Genomic DNA, 21,899 nt, shown 5'->3' on the forward strand with positions numbered 1-21,899 from the left:
GAGATTATAAACACTCAAATTAGTTTGAATGACAAATCTGAGATAATTGTTTAAGGAAAATTTTTTAGCTTGCCATTTGCTGCTGTTTCTAATGGGTGATCTGAATGTAACATTTGTTGATTCAGCTAATGGGACTATCTTGGCAATCAATCTTTTTACCCTCACCAAATTCTGCAGTCAGTTCTGTATTAGTTACCCATTACTGCATAACAAATTACCATGCATTTAGTGGGTTAAAACAACACGTACTTATTAGCACTATGCTTTAACCAACTGAGCTAGCAGGCCACCACGTAACACCTATTTATTATCTCATAGTTTCTGTTTGTCAGGAATCTAGGCATGGCTTAACTGGATCCTCTGCTAAGGGTCTCACAGTTGACATCAAGGCTGAGCTTGGGTTCCTCTTTCAAGTTCATTGGTTATTAGCAGAATTCAGTTTCTTGCGGTTGTATGATCAAAGTCTCATTTTCTTACTGGTTGTAGGGACTACTTTCACTCCTGAAGACTGCCCACAGTTCCTTGTCATGTGGCCCTCTCATATCATGGCAGCTTACTTTTTCAAGGCCAGCAGAAGAATCTCTTGCTTCAGTTGGCTAAGACAGAGACTTACCTAACATGATCATGGGAGTAATTGTCTCATCACCTTTGCCATATTCCATTGCCTACAAACAAGTCACAAGTTCTGCCTGTGCTCAAGAGGAAGGGATTATATGAGAACTTGATTAATTGGGGAGTTGGGGGATATTCCTAGGATATGTCCACCACAACTCCAAGAAGTAGAGCTCTGGCAAACTTCTTACCAAGTCAGTAGCAATGGTCCTCTACCCACTACAAGTAACAAGGTCCATCCGTGCCTCTTTAGATGACCTTTGTTTTATGAACAAAATATGTAATTTGGATTTTTGTAATAGTAATTATCTTTTCTACTGAACAGAATAAAGATAAAGAAAATCTTCCTTAGGATACACTTTTTTTTTTCTTTAGTTTTTGAGACAGAGTCTCACTCTGTCACCCAGGCTGGAATGCAATGGTGCGATCTCAGCTCGGTGCAACCTTCGCCACCTGGGTTCAAGTCAATCTCAGGATACACTTCTAAAACTCCAAAAAATTTAATTTATTAATATAGTTATTGTTGATAGTAGCAAATGCTTCATTATGTAATTGAGTGTGACATTAATTCTCTCATGCATTGTCAAATGACTCTTACTCTTCAGTGCAGGAATCACAGCCATGGCCCCCACCCTCCAGGATTTGGTCGATATGGCATCTGTGCACATGAAAACAAAGAACTTGCCAATGCAAGAGAAGCTCTTCCTCTTATAGAGGACTCTAGTAACTGTGACATTGTCAAAGCTACTCAGTAAGTCTTCCAAATGCTTTGGTTTATCCTCATGTTCTCTTGAATTAATAGTAATGTATGTGTAGTTCATGGCTCTTCATATGTTTACCTCTCTTACTTCGCAATGGTAGTTAACACCACTTAGTACAGCGTACCTAAGCTGTTTATGTACCAGGATGTTCCGTTAGATTGTAGACAGCTTCTTAGCAAAAGCATGTCTTCATCTTTGTAGCTCCAGTGATTTGCACAGTTCCTTCTTGTATGAGATACCTAATAAATGTTCCTTGAATGAATGGATGATTTTAAATGACACTAAGCCAAACTGTTTATTCGAAATACAAATCTAAGTCTTTTAAAATATACTACAACCTGAATAGGTCGATGGAATGAAAAATACCAACTTACACATTCATAGATGTTTTGAACAATCATTTATTTCTTGAGTACTTTCCATGTGCTTGTGCTGGATTAACTAGAAGAAAGACAGTAAGGTAAGGTGGAAATATGTTCTCTGACCACTTGAAACACATAGTGTATTGTTTTACTTGCACTGGATATGGAAGTACATTTTGAAAGTTTCCCCTTAAAATCTCCATATGTGGGTATTTGCATTAAGTCAATTATTCCCAACATTTTCACCTTCATGGATCTTGTTGATTATTAACATCTATCACACCTCTTGCCATTGAGCATATTTTGAAATATTTTGTTCATCATACTACATCAAATAGTAATCCATTTTTGTAGTAATCAAACATAAATCTGCCCAGTGGATTGCCCATCAAATATAAATCATGCCAATCTAATCAGCCTGAGGGGAACTAATGTTACCGTACTAATTTGATATAATTTCTATCAGAACAAAGATATTTGGAGATTAATTAGCCTATTTGGCCTTAATATAGGCTAATGTATTGTCTATGTTAATTAAAAAATACATTGAGAATTATTTGAGTATTCTAATTACCAATTTATATGAACTCTAGAGGACTTGGGAGCCACTCTTTTAGGTGAATATTATTTGATACTGTTTATCTTTTATTTATACAAAGATGAGTGTATTCTTAAGGTAAATATTTGCTTTAATTAGGATGGAAACATTTAAATCTTTCCCTGTTGCCCATGAAACTCTTAAGATAAATGTCAGAAATTAGGCTCTTTTTAATGGGAATCTCAGTAAAAACTCGCATTTTGTGTCTTTCCTAAAATTTTCTTCAGGTCCTGTACCTTCTCAAGTGGTTGTGGGGAGACCTGTAGTTAGTATTTGGGAAGGGCATAGAGAGCTAGGGTGTGTGTGCGTGTGTGTGTTTTCTAAACCAGCAAAATCTTAATGAATGTATATTCTTATTACGTTTCTCAAATAAAGGGAGTATTTCTTTTCCAGTAAAATGTTAAAGTTGACATACAGGGCACAAGTATACATATGTAACAAACCTGCACGTTATGCACATGTACCCTAGAACTTAAAGTATAATAATAAAAAAATAATAAAATAAAATAAAATAAAAGATGGAGAGTGGGCCGGGTGCTGTGACTCACACCTGTAATCCCAGCACTTTGGGAGGCCAAGGTGGGTGGATCACAAGGTCAGGAGATCGAGCCCGTCCTCACTAACGTGGTGAAACCCCATCTCTACTAAAAGTACAAAAAATTAGCTGGGCGTGGTGGCAGACGCCTGTAGTCCCAGCTACTCAGGAAGCTGAGGCAGGAGAATGGCATGAACCCGGGAGGTGGAGCTTGCAGTGAACTGAGATCAAACCACTGTACTCCAGTCTGGGCGACAGAGCCAGACTCGTAAAAAAAAAAAAAAAAAAAAATGATGGAGAGTGTAAATGTATGTGTGTCATTCTAAAATTTACTCTTTTAAAAATGCCAAAAAGACACACACACACACAAACACACACACATGCATATTTTGGTAAGGCAGAAATTGTTCTAATTTACAGTGTGAGAAACAGACAATTCTGCTATTTGCTTTGATTTTTTATCCTTGCAGGCTTATTGAAACTTTCAGGTACTTTTAAATGGAAATAAGTTTTAAAGAAAGTGCTAAAGGGTCGGTTGGGACTTCATAGAAATATTGCTAATAGGCCACGTGTGGTAGCTCACGCCTGTAATCCCAGCACTTTGGGAAGCCGAGGTGGGCAGATTACCTAGGTCAGGAGTTCGAGACCAGCCTCGCTAATATGGTGAAACCCCATTTCTACTAAAAATACAAAAATTAGCCTTGTGTCATGGCACACGCCTGTAATCCCAGCTACCTGGGAGGATGAGGCAGGCGAATCGCTTCAACCCAGGAGACAGAGGTTGCAGTGAGCTGAGATCGTGCCACTGCACTCCAGCCTGGGCAAAAGCGAGACTCCATTTCAAAAAGAAAAAAAAAAGAAGAAATATTGCTAATAAATGATTTATCTCTTTATTCTCTATGAAATACCTCTTTTTAATGCTATAATAATTTGTCTACGAAATACCTCTTTTCAATGCTATACTATTTAACTGATTAACTAATAGTTAAATATCTTCAAGCCCATCATTCCTTTTCTATTCCTATTGCTTCTCTCTTACTTTAGGCTCTCATTTGTCTCTCACCTGTATTTATTGCAATAACCTCTAAACTGGTATTTCACTCGCTGTCCTTACGCTGCTCTAAGCAGCTTCCATATTGCCTCCAATGCGATCTTTCTTAAAACTCAAAGTCTGAGTACTTTCTTCTTTAAAACCCTTTATTGGTTTCCCATTGAACTGTAGATAAAGTCTAAACTTCATAGTGTAGCACAGAAGGCCCATGTGGTCTTTGCCTATTGCTTCTAACCTCATGTCTCACCATTCCCTCTCATGCTTTATGCTTTAGCAATGTTACACTGCTTTTATTTCTCTGAACATCCATGTAGTTTCACATTTCTGATTTTTGTACATGCTGCTCCCTCTGCCTGAAATGCCTTTTGTCAGCCTATAAAATATAGCTTAGTTTCATCTCCTTCAGGAAGGGCTAATCATTTGTTCCTCTGCTATACCTATATTCTTTCCATATTTTGTTGTTGAATTTATCCCATTCCAAGTTTGCTTTTAGTCTTTATCCCTTGTTGTGAGATTATTGCATAGGCTTGGTTTGACTCAGGGGTAAGATTATTGTCAGGAATCGGCAGGAGGTATTTCTGGCACACAGTGGAGATCAGATGAAACTTATTGAAGGGTGGCAATGTAAGTTTAAAGTTTGCTTATGGAAATCAAGTTCAACTCCAAAGAGATTAATCTGATCAGTAAGTAAACTAGGTTTCCTTTTGCTGTTTGGCTTTATACTGTGTCCTCTCTGTGCATGTCTTTGTTAATTATTTTATTTATTGACTGAAAGGCAGTTTGGATAATGAAAAGATACAGTAAAATGAAGAAATTTTGATATTTGAAATGATTTTAATGGTATCAATTAATGCTTTTTTTTCTTATTTGAGATACGGGATTTTTGAACGATGTAAAGAGTTGGTAGAAGCAGGATATGATGTCAGGCAACCAGATAAAGAAAATGTGTCACTTCTTCATTGGGCTGCTATTAACAACAGACTGGACCTTGTAAAGTAAGATGGGATATATGTGTGTTAATTGTGTATTTATAATTTTAGACCTCTCCTTCATTTATCTTTTTCTTTAAGTACGAGTATTGAATCATGTGTAATCCTCGTGTGAAAGAACACCTGAAACTTTTCCTGCCACACATGTTAGTTATTATAAAGTTGAAAAGGACCTTAGAGACCATGCCTGGTTGATCCAAAAAGGAAAATTAGAAATAAAGCCAAGGGGGCCAATCATAAAGTTTAGGAAGTAAAAGTGAACACTTTTTAAAAAAGGAAAAGCATAATAAACTTTTTCAGAATAGAATGGGAAGTCTCATCTAGTTTAGAGGAAACATTGAAATATTTTACATGTTAATGCCTTGAAGAATAGATAGGTAGGAAATATAACCTTTTTCAAAAAACTAAATATGGAATATACTTTTAAGTGGGCATGTATTAGATTGTATAAAATACTTCCCCTTCATAAAGCAGTAATGCCTACCCATTGTTTCTTTCAAACAGCTTAACATGTAAAATGTACATGTGTATGTGAATGTGTGTATATTTTGTGTTTTAGGATTAGATATTTAAAATCCTTAAAGTTTAAGAAATTTATTAAGGTTTAAAATGTTCTAACACACATGAATACTCACAGGCAAACTCCTCTTCTGTGGAAATAAACTGGCATGGTATTTAGATAATACAATATATGAAGCTCAACTTTGAAGTAATGAGACTAATTCCTATAAACCGTAGAAGAAAATCAGTCTCATTACCTTATATGTCCACCTTATACAGTGCCTCTCATCTCTGTCCCCCAAATGCAGGGCAAAACACTCAAAATGTCTAACTTTTCTAAAAGGATTTTAAATTAATTCTTTACTACTTACTTTTAAAATTCAGTCCCACATAGTAATTCTACTTTTAAACTGTTGAAGGTGACATAATTTTACCTTTCTCCTTCCAGTCAAGTAAGAATATCTGCCTGATCCTAAACCTTTTGAATATAAACAATTTCAAGAGTGCTGCAGTAGTTAGACTATGCAGAGAGTAGTTATGATGTGTTTGGTATGTAAGTTATAATGGAATGCCAATTACAGCAGGACTAATTACTTACATCCTAAGAATGTTTCATCAGGGGTTTGTCTGATTCTGCCATGTGAACCTTTCATATTTCTATAGATCTGGGTGTTTTAGGGAGTATTACTATCATAATTTGTTCTCCAACATATTTTTACTATGAAAAAATTAGTATTTTCTTTCTCAATATGAAGCTTAAGTTTCAAATCTTATTTTCATTTGTGTCTGCTTTTAACAGGTTTTATATTTCAAAAGGTGCTGTTGTAGATCAGTTGGGTGGAGATTTAAATTCAACTCCTCTTCACTGGGCCATCCGGTAAGGTTTCTTTGAATGCTGAAACTAAATAGCCACATGTAGCTAGTGGTCACCATATCGAAAATCAGTTATAGACAATTTGAAAGACTATCTTTTCTTTTTTTTGCCTCCTTTATTTAAAAATAAATTACAGTTTTAAAGGTTTTGCAGAAAGAATGTTTTTGATATTTAATTTAGAGCTTCATTATAATTATCCAACTCAAATATGCATATTATAGTTTATTTTTTGTAATTAGAATAAATAATTTTCATACTTGGTAACATAAATAAAAGTAGTAGTTCAGCGAACTGCAAACTCATTCAGGCTTATGACAGATGTCTATTCAGAAACCTATGATTTTATTTCAGAGTCAGTTTCCTCTGAAATGTAAAGTATTTCTCTATGTCTTAGGGCCAAATGAGTTACCTCTTTTAAAAGTTGTTGCAGGATTAACAAGAAATTTTGAGTAGGTCAACTTAGAACATTTATGTTGTGTGGTCACTCTCCTCTTTTCTCTGTTGTATATTGGTCATCTGAAATTGAAGTTAATAAGTCTTGAATACTTACCAGTTTCTTTTTTTAACTTAAACTCCACTCTCAGTGGTAGGTGGGGTTGACAGGAATCTGAAACTGAAGTGAAAAATTGTTCATGTAAGTCAAGGAGTTGAATCTTTTCTCCATAGCCAAGAGTTTTGAAGCTCTAGGGTTAATTCATACCCCTTACGCTACTGAGGTACAGTACTTTACATGAAAAATGAACCAGAGTCAAGCTTACGAAAAGCATATGAATATATAGTTTTTAATATTATCACAGTAAACCCACAATTTATTAATATTATATTTCTGTATATCTGGCTTATGATTTTTTGATTTTTAAAATGACAGGGACGTCTAAGTGGTCTTAGAATCTTCATTGTTAGCATGTCATAAAAAATTATTATTTACATATGGTAATATAAGATTTAAGGTAGATTGGGAAGTTATCAAGTTTATCACTTGCACTCAAGAATGATTTTCCAGGCTGGGCGCAGTGGCTCACGCCTGTAATCCCAGCAGTTCGGGAGGCTGAGGCAGGCAGATCATGAGGTCAGGAGATCAAGACAATCCTGGCTCACACGGTGAAACCCCATCTCTACTAAAAATACAAAAAATTAGCTGGCGTGGTGGCATGCGCCTGTAGTCCCAGCTACTCGGGAAGTTGAGGCAGGAGAACCGTTTGGACTTGGGCGGCAGATGTTGCTGTGAGCCGAGATCTTGCCACTGCACTCCAGCCTGGGTGACAGAGTGAGACTCCGTCTCAAAAAAAAAAAACCGAGAATGATTATCCATATCGTTCTAAGTTTGCAGCATCTAATCTAAGTAAAAAACGTTTGGACAATCACCATTGTTTCAAAAATCTTACTGTCTTACTGTTAGGAAATATTTTTTATATGTAAGCAAAATCCCTCATGTCTTAGGAATATCAGTTTCTCCCTGACTTTTTGCTTTTTCTGCATGCTACAGAATGGCTTTTTGTCTTCTATTTGCAGACAAGGACATTTACCTATGGTCATATTATTACTCCAGCATGGTGCAGACCCCACTCTCATTGATGGAGAAGGATTCAGCAGCATCCACCTGGCAGTATTGTTTCAACACATGCCTATTATAGCATATCTCATCTCAAAGGGACAGGTATATTCTCAAATGTATCTTACACTCCAGCTTTTATCATCTGAAGAGGTTGGGGAAATTATGAGTAGTAGTCTCTTCTCATTTTTAAGGTGGAGGTTAATGGATATCCAGATACTCAGATATTAGCCTCGGTACATTTAGCTATTGAATACTGCTTTTCAGCTTCGTTGGAGGGAAAAGGACAGGTCATTTAGCTCAGTAACGTATAATAGATGTTTCTGAAACTTGTAAGCTGGTAATAGTTTTTCTTATGAACCAGTAATTTGCAGAGTTTTTCAAAAACATGACTTCAAAGCCTGTATTTTTCTTCTAGTTGAATATAAAAATGGTAGTCAAATCACTAAATTAACCCATCATTTGCTTTCATTATTTGAGCCCAAATGGGAGGCCAATTTGAATGCATGTTTCTTACTGTTTTCTAAAGTAAGTCCATGAAAATTGACTTGCCTTGAGAGGCACAGGTTAAATTATAGGTTATTGTCAGTTTAAATGTCAATTATACTTGCCTGGAATATGTTTTCCGGTAGCAAAGTAGTTTATGTATTAGCAGACTTTCCTGTAAAAGGCATGAAAACGTGTTTGCACAAATGCTGTTGGAATGGTTGTGCTCCTTTTAAATGACCACTTTCTCTCAGACTTAGCTGATTGAAGTAGAATTATAACCTCCTAGGTTTCATTGTTGGAAAAATATAAATATATGAAGAAGAGTCCTGTCTGCTTCTCTTTGGGCCCCTTCCCAAGTCGTATTCCTCCAAGGCCCATAAGAATCTTCAGAAGCTGAAACTCTTTTTCTTTGGCTTAGCTGAAACCATTGTTGTATACCTTAAACCTAGACCTGTCTTATTAAAAGGATTATATCCTCATGGAAATATGATTTCCTTTTTTTTTCTGTATTCCAGAAAATAGAAAGGAAATTTTCACTGTTTAAAAGTTAGTATATTAAGTCCAGCAAGAAAAGTTTGCCTCAGAAGATAGGGAGTTCACTATTTACTGGAATTGTTTGAGTAGATACTGAATGACTTTGTATAAGAATTGATAATGTGAATTAATGTGTCAACTAAGGTCTCAACTAGGTGACTTTTAAGGCCTCTACCATCTCTTGTATTTGATGGTAGCTATCAACATTTTACTCTTTCCCTTAGCTGTCTGTGTTCACATCATATAACACTTTACATTATATATTCAGATTTTCTTTTTAAAAATATTTTGTAGAAATCCATGGATTTTTACCCTATGGAAGTAGAGCAGAGCATTCTTTTTATCAAATGATATTTGAACCCTTCATGTAGAAATAATGGTGGTACTGAATGTATTAAAGAGATATTTCTATTAAGAGAACAAATAGACTTTTGAGTGTATTTACAGTTATGCTAATTGTCTTCTTTTTGAATAGAGTGTGAATATGACAGATGTAAATGGCCAGACACCTCTCATGTTATCAGCTCACAAAGTAATTGGGTGAGTTTAATTTAATCACCTCAATCTGATTCTGGTTCCAACTATTTCTTTTCTGTGTGTGTAATTTTGAGTATCTCTGTCTATGTGAGATGATAGTACATTGAAGAAAATAATATTTTCCACACTGAGACTGTGATAATCGACTTTTAAGATAGTTAGAAAAGCAGCATTGAAATACATTTTCTCTTTTCTGATAGCTTTGGCAAAAAGTTTGAAAGCTACTAATAAGAAAAAAATTTCCTTACCTAACAAGTAGATATACCTTGACATATACTTGTTAACATGACTTGTATTTCTTCCTTTGCCTTTAAGGAAAATGGCTATAATTTTAAATGTTCTCATAATTTAAAATCTGATAAGTCTGCTTTCTGGAAAATATTACATTTTGAGATTCTCTGACATCAGTCTTGACTGCTTTGAAAATATAACTGAAAAGAGTCTTTTTGTATGTTCAGATCAAGCACTTACATATTTAAGTTTTTCTGTGTATTTATTTCTATAAACACATGATTAATGATACTGTATAATTCAACTTCCGGTATTTAAGCAAAAACTTGTGACAGTTCTCACTTTAGCAGTTTGTTTCTATGTTGTATTGAATCTCTGATTTTGCTTGTACTTAGGACTTCTAGGAACCGTGTTAATTCTAATGCTATTTCCTTTTTGTTCATGGAATGGTAGGATTGGAGGTAGAATTTTATTAAAAAGCATTTTATCTTTGCTGGTAAATCTGAAGTTAGGTATAATCTCTATAAAGATGTTGATGAAATAAATAAAGTAGAATATTGTTTTATTAAAATAATCTCTTCAGTGGTCATGAAGGAAGGAAAGGTATTGGTAAAGTAAAAATATTTTACTGAATTCTGTCTTTTAGTCCATCACTTTCTAAGATTCACAAATATTTTAGGACATAATTTATACCTGCTTTATTTAACAGTTGATTTGATGGAGAGTATGAAGTTAGCTCCTCAACTAAAACATACATTTAGTCTTTAATTGAATAAATAGCATAGCATTTAATATTGGCTAAAGTTAAATCTATAATTCAGAGAAAAGTGTTAGCCAATAGAACAATATGAAAGGAAAGGTTTGAAAGACAGAAGCAGTTATTCCACTGCATTGTTAAAATTATCTATATAGCATGTCATCGTTTAATAGATGTCTTTTTTTTTTTTAAATCTCCTATTAGTACCTAGAATATAAGTCAATACAAAGAAGTTTCTCAGTTCTGAATACTTAACTGAACGGTTAATTGATGGCATTATCTTAAAGGATTCATAATTTGCATTTACTCCTTAAGTCATCATCTCTGTTAATGCCTCTTGGTATTTTATTATTTTGAGACAGGCCAGAACCAACTGGATTTCTTTTAAAGTTTAATCCTTCTCTCAATGTGGTTGATAAAATACACCAAAACACTCCACTTCACTGGGCAGTTGCAGCAGGAAATGTTAATGCAGTTGATAAGCTTTTGGAAGCTGGTTCTAGCCTGGATATCCAGAATGTTAAGGTATGGCCAGGTATTTATCTCCCTTAGTTTATTACATCTTGAGTTAGAAGACTGATAAATTCACATAAAGGTAAGCTATATATTTGTTTTCAGTTACCCCAAGATAGATATAAATGATAACAACTGGCTATCCTTGGAATAGTGTGTTGAGTCTATATTCTGGTGAGTTTAAAAAAAAGTTTAGCACTCATAATATATTAAAAATATTTTTAAACTTTTTACTCCACTCTTTTTTAAGGGAGAAACACCTCTTGATATGGCTCTACAAAACAAAAATCAGCTCATTATTCATATGCTAAAAACAGAAGCCAAAATGAGAACTAACCAAAAGTTCCGACTTTGGAGGTGGCTGCAGAAATGCGAGGTATTTTCATTTGGGGTCTTTTCTATGGGATAGATGACTTTTTTGTTCATTTGGTTTTGTTTATTAAGGCATCAGAGGAAACCGGAGAGTTGGCTTTTTGCTGCATTATATCTGCTATGTCTTTCCCCTGCATCCTGTTGAAATTTGGCACTTTCGTTGGCTGTTTATTGTTGGTCCTCAACTAGATGCTCTAAAACTGCATGTTACCTTATGAATAGTATTACGTACTTCCACATTTATTTAATGAATGTATTGAAATGCAAAAGGTTTTGATTTTTAGAGACACAATGGGAAAAACACCATGTTGCAAAGAGTTTTATAGAAGCTTGTAGTAACAACTTATTCCTTACTAAATTTTTATTTCTCAAAAAGAAAATAATAACAGTTACAATGTTGCCTTAGAATCATGAGGACTTTAAAAATGATAGTGTTGCAAATTTTAGGCATTTGATGTCACTTCATAAAAGAAAACACTGGAATTTTGAGAAATTAAACCCAAATTTTATTCATTTTTTTTAGCTTAGCAATTCTGAGTGGTGTTCCTCTAAACTTTAAAATGAACTGAATAATGGAAAATGTTAGAAACTTCAGCTTATTCTCATGAATAACAAAATCTAAGTCATAGAAGTGAATACTATTTAAATTGTTAAAATGGAATATTGGATTGATTCCACTGTCTCTAGTATTTTCAAATATGATACCATCATCTTATTAATAATAATTAGTTATTATACTTTCATAGTAATTCTAAATTAGGAGACACCATATTCTTATGTAGAGGATCATCATGAATGCTATACTGCTTTTGCATTAGGCATGTGGAGTGGGGAGAGGAAGAAATATTGGTTACTCCTCAGTATCCTTTGCCAGCTCCTCTACTTCTTCCCCATCTCTTGTTGGTAGGGTGCCCCAGGATTTTGTTATTGACCTTCTTTGCTATTTATTCATTCCCTAAATGCCATCTATATGTTGATAACTCCCATATTTGTCTCTCTAATCTAGACCTTTCCATACTCATATATCAAATTACGTACTTGATTCATCCACTTTGATGTCTAATAGGCATCTCCTGATACCCTCCCCACCCTTCCCCTGACTAAAACAAACCTTCCCCATCTCAGTAGCTGGTAACTCTGGCATTCCTCTGTCTTCACCTTTTTTTTTTTTTGTCATACCACATATGCAGTCCATTAGAAAGATGTGTTGACCAGTTCAGCCTTCAGTTTATATCCAGAATCTGACCCCTTCTTACCACTCTACCAGTGCCATGTTGGTTCAGCAGATGAATCTAAAATGTAAGTCAAGTCATGTCACTTATCAGCTCACATTCCTGTGATGTCTCCTCATTTCTCCCAGAGTAAAAGCAAAGTCTTTATGATGACCTATAAGGCCCTTTGTCATCCAGGTTTTTATATACTATAAAAGTGACTTAGCATATTTATCTCTCTATCTTTCCCAGCTAGAATTTAAGTGAGAAAAAGATCTTAAATTCATTGATGTGTCCCAAGTGCCTAGAATAGTACCTTGCATATAATATGCCCTCAAGTATTTGTTGAATGAATAGTGCAGCTTGTCTGTAAGAGTGTTATATCTAGGATTTAGAATTTTGAGATCCATATTTAATTCTTATCTCTCTTCTGAGATTATGTTGCTAGGAGATTCTAAATTTACATTAAAAAAAATCTAAACTAGCCCATTTTGTGTCATCATGCCAATTGGAATTGGAAACATTTTAAGGATTTAATGTCATTTGAAATTATCCACTCCTAGATATGGCTTAGAGAAGTGAAAATGGAAGAAGAAAGAAGGAAGCCCTGCTTGCTTTCAAGGGTCTCATATCTTGTCATTGAAGACTGTATTGCACAAACACGAGGCCCAGCTTCAATTCAGTCAGACTGTTGTTTCATAGAAGTTTCATTCTTTTACCTTTGCCAAAATAAACATGAATTAGTAGCATCATGAGGACGTATTTTAATCTTTGATCTCCATGTGACATTTGACACTGAGAACATCCCCCTTCTCGAAACTCTCTTCCCTGGATTCCCTGAAACCTTTCTTTCTGCCGGTTCTCATCCTGCCTTTCTGGTCGGTTGTTCTTGGTTATTTTTGGTGACTTTGCTTTTTTCCCCTTAAGTGTTTGTTTTGGCTAAGATTCTGCCCCCTTTCTACCTGCACACAGTCTTTGGGATGTTATTCACTCATGGCTTTACCACCTATGTACTGATAAATTTCAAGTCTTCCAGAATGCTAAACCTACTTTTGACTGCCTGCTGAATGTCTCCTAGATGTGCATAGGCATTTAAAATTCTACATTCTCCAAACATAGCTCATCTTTTCTGCAGACCTATTGCATCTGACCTTCTCCATTAGGGATGGCATGATGCAGTGCCCAGGTTGGAGCTCTTATAGTTCCCTCATTGAGTCTTGTGTATTAATTTCTGTGTAGTCCCTTGAGCTTGCTTTATGTTTTCCAATATAGAATACTGTTTGCAAGAAGTTATTTTGAAAAATCTTAGCTTTCATTAACAGTTTTCTAAAAGACCACCATTTCTTCTAGAGAAGAAAAGCAAAACAAAATATGTTTAAGCAACATTTTATAAAATGTAGGGCTTTTAAAAGATTGTTTCTTTTGGGAGGCTGAGGCTGATCGCCTGAGGTCAGAAGTTCAAGACCAGCCTGGTCAACATGGTGAAACCCCGTCTCTAGTAAATATACAAAAATTAGCCAGGCATGGTGGTGGGTTTCTGTAATCCCAGATACTTGGCAGGCTGAGGCAGGAGAATTGCTTGAACCGGGGAGTTGCAGTGAGCCGTGATCGCACCATTGCGCTCCAGCCTGGGCAACAAGAGTAAAACTTCATCTTAGAAAAAAAAAAAAAAATTGTTTCCAAGATGTGCAATCTCTCAAACCTCAGATTTATCAATCAGCAATTTTGGAGGAGAATTTTGTGGTAGTTCTGTTGTTGTATTAATTGTTATTATATACTTTGGAAGTAGTTCTCATATTGCACTATTATTAGATACTTAAGAGGTGAAATCCATGAAGTTCTAAAATTCTGAATCTTTTAATAGCTCTTCCTGCTGCTGATGCTTTCTGTGATTACCATGTGGGCTGTTGGATACATACTGGACTTCAATTCAGATTCTTGGCTTTTAAAAGGATGTCTTCTAGTAACATTGTTTTTTCTGACATCTTTGTTTCCAAGGTGTGTATGTTAATTTTTGCAAGGCTCGTTATTGTGTTTCTGATTTTATTTCTTATTTCTGTTGTTGGTTAGCTGGAGTCACAGATTTTTATCATGCTGTAAATATTACTCACCATATAATAGCATCCTGAGGGTGGACGGGAGGAAAGGGCTTTGGTAGCATATGATTTGACTGAAAGCAAATTGCTCAACCCAGTAACTTGGTTGACTTGACAGTTGGTGGAAAATAAATATCCTGGGTCACATTTTAATTGTTATTTTTGGTGAATGATGGGGAGATTTTTGTAATCATTTCATAATTATTCAAGATTTTGTAATCATCTTGAAGCATTTTTGCTCATTTTTCAGAAATTTTGTTTCCTTTTTCTAAATTTATTTTAAGCTAGTTATTTTTGCTGTCAGTCATTTTTAGTTGAATTAAATTGTGGGAGGTTATAAAATAGTAAATATGGTATGGTTTTATTTTTAGGACAATATTTATACATGATTATATATAGTTAATGGTTAAGAGTCAGACTGCTTGAATTCAAGTCAAGCTTTACCACATGATAGTCTGACGCTGAACAAGTTGCTATAAAATGAGGGTTAACTGTTGTGATAATGCCTGCCTCATGGTTAACACATATAAATGCATAGAGCTATAGTTGACACATAGTACTCAATAGTCATATCACCCCCCATCTCTTCTTCTCTCTTTCCTTTCTCAATAAAATGGCATCCAGTTCCTCAAATGAATATGGGTGTCATGCTTGGATTACTGTCATCCTCTCCTCACCTCCCATGTCCAACCCATTATCACATGTTCCCTGCCTGCCTCTCTCCATCTCCACAACTCGCATCCTAGACCAAGTCTCCTCACTGGTCTTCTGACTTCTTATCCCCCTAGAGTTTACCCCCACTTAGCAATCAAGAGAGTCTTTTAAAAAGCAAGTAAGTTCTTTCTTTTCTTCCTGCTTAAAGCCCTCTAGTAACTTTTTCTTGTACTCAGAACAAAATCCACACTCCTTGCCTATGGGATATTATGTGATTTATTCCCTCCCCAGCGACTTCCTCTCTTCCCCTTCTCACTGCACTGTACATTCTTTCTCACACATCAGGCTCATTCCCACCTGGGGCCTTGGCCCTTGCTTGGGTCTTTGTCTGAAGTGTTCTGACACCTTATCTTTTCATAGCTGGGTATGTCATTCAGGCCTCTCAGTTCAGCTGTCACCTGCTTAGTGAGGCCATTCCCGACTGACGCTGCTGCATCCCTGTTTTATTTTCTTCTAGCACTTAATCACTTCCCTGCAATGTAAAGCCTATAAAAGCAGGAAACTTGTCTCTGCTGTTAAGCATTTTCATTCACTGAATGAAAGAAAAATGTAATGATGTTGATCCATAGAAAAGGATCTGAAAGGAAATATAGGGTTGCTCTTTGTGTGTTATGATTATGTGTATTCCTCTGTCTTTCTGTCAATTGCCAGCATTCTCTAGCATAAGCATGTCCTGCTTTTGTCATAAGAGCAAATGAAGTATTAGAGGAATCTTACTACTGTATCACCCAAGAGCGGGACAATAGTCTGGAAATGAATTAGAATGTAAATGTAATGTGAAAACTCAAATTTCTGAAAAATAGCAAAATGCCTAAAATTGTCTTTTATTCAGACAACTTATAACTTAGAGATATTTATTCACTTTCCACTAATTGGATTCACTCATGCTCTAAATAAATTTTAAGCCAAATCACCAGCGATCAGAGTCATCACTCCTTTTTCAGAGAGGAATCAAGGGCTGGTAATATCTACTCCCCTAGGATAGGAACATTTGAGATTGTGTTTGGTTATTCGTTTATTGTAGTTGAAGCCTACATTATAAAAATGGGCACAATTCAAATGTGAGTCAAATGCATATGACAACTTTATTCATACATCCTTTATCTCTCATATTCCTCTATAGGGTCCCAATTTCATAGAGGAAAGCAACTGTAAACTATTATTATTATAGGGCAGCTGCTTATTGATCCAGGCTGTTAACCTGACACCTGTCAGGAATGGACACGCGGTGGTAGAGGCTCTTGTAAATTAGTAGTTCATTGTATTACGTAATTGGTCAAATGCATTTTTTGCTGTAAGATCTCCAACAGACCACACCCTGGAGGTTACAAGGGCTTAATTTGGCCTGTTTTGGCAGCATGTTGAGCATCTAAAGTTTGGACTCTTTAGTTCTTCTCAAATATGAACTTATCGTAATTATGGTTATGATCCTGGTAGCTAATTTTTTTTAACCCTTCATACCTATTGTTAACCGTTGTTTTTTCCTGGAATAAATTTTAAAATATATTCAGGTAAACTATATTCATGCATAAGATGTCTGTAGTGAGTACTTAGTGTAAAAGACATTTTCTTTTGAAACTGCAGTATTTTGAGTAAATTATATGTGGACCTCAAGTTGCCTGTGACCCAAGTGAAATTGTTAATATTCTGAATGCCAGTATCTTTTTAGCCTTTGTGTATCTTTTTATATGAAGTGTCTACTTCTCAAGCTGATTATAGGATGAATGTGCTCAAGGTTGTGTGCATCTGTATGCTTCACAAATATCATTCTAGTCTCTGGAAGAAAGCTTGTTAAATGTAAAGGTGAATCTCTAAGTATATAAATTTTTGCATTATAGTGTATTTAAAAATATATGCCAAAAAAGAAATAAAAGTATATGTCTCAATAGAAATACAAAAGATTCATTGAAAATATATATTAAATTGTTGTGGATTAATATTGTATGAGTTGGTTAGAAGAACTAGAACATACACTTCTTGAGAGTTGTTGTGCTTTAGTTTTCTCATGTGTAAAATGGGGGGATGATGATGTTGCGTAACTCTGTTACCACATGGAAAGTGACACATAGTAAGCACTCAGTACGTGAAAGCTATTACTGTTGCTGCTGGTATTATTATCACTACCATTATTATGTAGGGAAATTTAGAACTAAAATTAATACAAGTCATACTAATACCTTATATTTATCTTTTTTCTTTTAGGTTCTTGGTTGGGTATAAGAACCTTATATACTTACCAACAGCCTTTCTGCTAAGTTCTATTTTTTGGATATTTATGACTTGGTTCATCTTATTTTTTCCTGATATCCTTTAAGCATCAATTTTGATGCATATCTCATTTTGCCTTTAAAAAAGAGTAATGTCATTGTTAGGAATTTAGGTACTAGAAAAGACCTAGGGAATGCAACTTATATTTGCATTCATTTAATGGTTCTGGATGAAGATGTTTAATGTTGAAAATCTACTTAATTCGAAAAGTAGTCTCAGAGTACATTATGGAAACGGTAAGTATCTAGTATTTATTACTCATAGGAGGGGAACAGTAGAATGTATTATTGTTTTACTTGTACTATTGGATTGTCTTGAGATTCCTTCAAGGTCAGATGTTTCTCATAACTTGGTCAGCAGTTACAGTTAATTTTAATACATTTTCTGAGTGCCAAGGTGGACTGCATGAAAGGGATACTGGGGAAAATATGGCTTCCTCAGTAATGGTAAGTGTTAGCGGTATTATCTAAGGCAATGATTCTTAATCCACAGTAAAAATAAATTTGCCACTCAACATATATGTAAAACAAAGACAGTACTCCTAATGTACGCTTTACCCTATGGTGTTATTTCATCCCATTTCCTTTTTAAAAAATTTTAATCATGGCCCATTTAATTCTTTCATGATCCACTAATGAATAGCAGCCTGAGATGAAAACAGAAACAAAAAAAAAACTCATTTAGGGAATAGGTTTATTACTTAAGGATCAGGGCCCAGGACCAAGTCCAACTTAGGGGTTTATTGTTCTCTTAGTGTTGGCCAAGTCCTGTCACCTAGAAATGGGGAGAGGGGTTACTTGGGCTCTAACCATTTATGACTTCAGGTGGGTGGAAGGCATTTTCAATCTTCCCACCTCTTGCCAGACTCCCTTCTTCCCTTCCAAGGAAGCTCTGATAGCCTTGCTTTGCTTATGGAGTAGGAGAAGAAGGAATGTTGTAGATAGAAATATACCTTTTAGTGTATTCCTTTAAACTTCCACGTTACTTCTCTAGCATTTCCAAAAAGAAAGAACAGAGTGTTTATGGGAGACTTACATAAACTGAATTTAAGAATATTTTTTCCATAGGAATAAATGTGAAATGAGTTGGCCATATGAGTTCTCAAAGTACATATGTCTACATCCATTATAGCATGTTTTTGCTTTAATTCTCCTTTTTATTTTTGAGCATTATCTCTAATATTTTTCAGATTTCTTTAAATGAATGGCATGGCCAACTGGCTTTTTTCAGATTTTATTATCTCTTCTTTGTCTCATAATTACTGATTTGGTGGCAGTTTTTTAAGCACTAGCCTTATCACCACCACTTAATAAAGGCTTGGATGATATTATTATTACGATAGAAAAATACATGATATTATAAGTAGTCATGAGTGCATCAAATAACAGCACAGGATACAACAAAATCACTTGCAGAAGACCCAAGGCTCATAAATTCTAGGGTAATTGACATGATACAGAGGAAAGAAAGATAGCTGATATTTTTGTTTATCAATCCATATGGCAGTGGAATAAAACAGTTTTAAAAATGTGTTCTGTGATAAATTTTCGAAATTTGAGAAACATGTCAGATTTTGCACAAAGCTTTTTACATTGAATTATTTCAAATTTGTAGAATCAAAATTAACAAAAGAGAACTGATTTCCATAGCTAGACAGAATCTTAAGATGTTGGAATCAACAAGTTGGACTATTTTATTTGCTTGTACAACCTAAAACCATTTGTTCTAGGCAACCATATGAACCTGCTACTTGTGAGGGCATGTAAGTCAATAGGTGGCATACTTCACCATCAGAACAATGTTCTTCACCCTAAATTTTAAATCTTGGAACTGCCTTGTGGATGAACTGAGATGCTGCCCTGGGTTTAAACTAGCTTTGTCTCAGGCTGCCATCTGGATTGAATAAGGGCATCTGCTTCCATAGATACTGGCCTATTAGGGGAAGATGTTCTGGGGCACTATGGAATAAGACAAAACGATTTTGAGTTTTAGCTGTTTTTCAGACTAGTTATGTACCATTGGGGCAAGGTACATAATTTCACCAAGCCTTAGTTTTTCTGTAAATTGGAGATAACAGAAACAAACTCATGGTGTGGCTGCAAGGATTACTATGAAGTGCTCATGAGAGTCCCCATGGCAAAATTGGTGTTCTATAAATATACCTAATATTTTGTTATTAGTTATTCTTATGAATAAAATCTAGATGGAAGGCTGCATGTTGAAACTAATTTCAGGGGCAATTCTAGGTTGGCTTCTAAGATGGTCAGTTTCTTTTGGTACCTTTTATAAGTTCAGCAAGTAATGTCTTTGGCTTTTATGAGGGGGAATTGAGTACAATAAAATAGGACCTGACTGATGAATTTGAAGGTAAAATTCAAATCAGGAGATAAATGGTGGATCTCTGAATATTACGTTTGTGATATTGGCTGTAACTGAGTTAAATTTAAGAGGGATAAATACATGTAAAGTCCCATACTGAGTTTCAGAAAATCAGCTGTACAAGTGCATGTTATGGTGAGCTATGACATAGCTTCCGGTCAAGTGCAAAGGAACCAGGAGCTTTGACTAAATGCTCAGTGTGGCTAGTGATGCAGCTGTCAAGGAAGCGAGTATATTCTCACATAATATTACAAGGATTTCAGTGTCCAAGCAAAAGACAACAGCAGCTTCTCTGTTCTCTGCACTGGTGTTTGCTCTGTTTTGAATTATATCCTTTTAAAAGAGAGAATGATAAACGGGAGCATGAACAGAGGAACATGACCAGGAAACTGTTAAATAAGGACAGTGTTGCTATTTATCTTGGAAGTATGATCACTGTCTTCCAATTTCAAGTGTTTGGAAGTCTATCATTTGGAAGCCAATGCACTATAACGAATGGGCACTCAATAAAAATGTATTGAACAAATGAGAGGATAAGCTTATGTAGATTAGATCTAAAAGACAGCTACAGTGCAGATCTAAAGGATCTAATGAATCAAAATCAGTTGGTTGAAGTTAGAGAAAGGCAAATTTTAGCTCCATTTTGAGAGACTTAACTGCAAAAGTGTTACCAGCTTACTGGGAAGGCTGATGTGTCTGTAAACTATAGTCCAAGGTCTGAGTGCCATAAAAGCATTCTTTTTTTTTTTTTTTTTTTTAGACGGAGTCTCACTCTGTCGCCCGGGCTGGAGTGCAGTGGCCGGATCTCAGCTCACTGCAAGCTCCGCCTCCCTGGTTCACGCCATTCTCCTGCCTCAGCCTCCGGAGTAGCTGGGACTACAGGCGCCCGCCACCTCGCCCGGCTAGTTTTTTGTATTTTTTAGTAGAGACGGGGTTTCACCGTGTTAGCCAGGATGGTCTCGATCTCCTGACCTCGTGATCCGCCCGTCTCGGCCTCCCAAAGTGCTGGGATTACAGGCTTGAGCCACCGCGCCCGGCCAAAAGCATTCTTAAATTCAGGGAAGGGAGAGAATCATTCTCTCTAGGGAATCAGAAAAGATTCCAAGGAAGGAGGGAAAATATAAGTTAGGTTTTAATGGCAGTTAGGACTTGGACACCCTTAAAGTGTGGTTTTAGAAGAAAATGAGAGGAAGTAGGGGACATTTTAGGTCAGTGAACCACACTGACAAGGGCACCGAAGCAAGGAATGTCTTCAGCTTTTATGTGAGGTGATAGGGTGCAATTCACTTCACTTGGAGAGTGGGGATACAGTGATTCCCCTGCCATTTGTTTTGTAAGTTAACCAAAATAGGAGCCAAAAATTCAGTCAGCTCAGCGTGCAGGATCATTGCATTATGAAACTGAAGGTATTTTTGAGAACTGAACGTACATATTTTTGAGTTATATGTGTCGATCAGGATTTCATAAAAAAATTGTGATGTGATTCTTTAACAAAGGATCTTGCCCTATGTACCTTTAATTCTTTCTGCAAACATGTACCTAATATATAGGGAAATACTTTTATTTGGAATCTCTGAATCAACAGAGTTGTTTCTTTGAATGATTTTATTAATTCATTCTAAGTAAATGTTACAATTGAATTTTACACAACTTCCCTGGACTCAACTCTTTCTTAAAGCTAGGCCCACCTGCAGATGAACTGTGATAAATTAAGCCAACAAGATTTATTCCTGCTTGTCTTAACCAGATGTGGTTGTGCTGTCTTTGTGGGTTAGAGCAGGGCTTCTTAAATTTTAATGCACATGTTGAAGCCCCTGGGGATTAAAACCCAGAGTCTGGTTCTGTAGGTCTAGGGTGGGGCCTGAAGTTCTACTTTTCTAACAGGCTCCCAGGTGAAGTTGTGTCTGCAGGTCTTTGGACAACACTTTGAATAGAAAGGGTTTAGAGCATTTTATAGTCACTT

At 35.7% G+C, this 21,899-nt stretch overlaps 1 protein-coding gene across 3 annotated transcripts in view; it reads left to right on the forward strand.

The window, feature by feature from the left end:
* ZDHHC13 (zinc finger, DHHC-type containing 13) overlaps positions 1-21,899 on the forward strand; it is a 53,494-nt gene that overhangs the window by 17,768 nt on the left and 13,827 nt on the right. Inside the window, exons 2-10 of one of the 3 annotated variants that reach the window (XM_011937478.1) lie at positions 1,218-1,363; positions 4,792-4,914; positions 6,209-6,286; positions 7,796-7,940; positions 9,334-9,398; positions 10,746-10,908; positions 11,147-11,272; positions 14,344-14,477; positions 17,492-17,592. In XM_011937478.1, coding sequence (XP_011792868.1) covers positions 1,218-1,363; positions 4,792-4,914; positions 6,209-6,286; positions 7,796-7,940; positions 9,334-9,398; positions 10,746-10,908; positions 11,147-11,272; positions 14,344-14,477; positions 17,492-17,592 — 1,081 coding nt within the window. The remainder of the gene's footprint in view (positions 1-1,217; positions 1,364-4,791; positions 4,915-6,208; positions 6,287-7,795; positions 7,941-9,333; positions 9,399-10,745; positions 10,909-11,146; positions 11,273-14,343; positions 14,478-17,491; positions 17,593-21,899) is intronic. The other 2 variants (XM_011937480.1, XM_011937479.1) reach the window with 2 other exon arrangements.

The sequence above is a fragment of the Colobus angolensis genome, unplaced genomic scaffold (genome assembly GCF_000951035.1).
Source record: "Colobus angolensis palliatus isolate OR3802 unplaced genomic scaffold, Cang.pa_1.0 Scaffold164, whole genome shotgun sequence".
In the NCBI taxonomy this organism is placed as follows: domain Eukaryota; kingdom Metazoa; phylum Chordata; class Mammalia; order Primates; family Cercopithecidae; genus Colobus; species Colobus angolensis.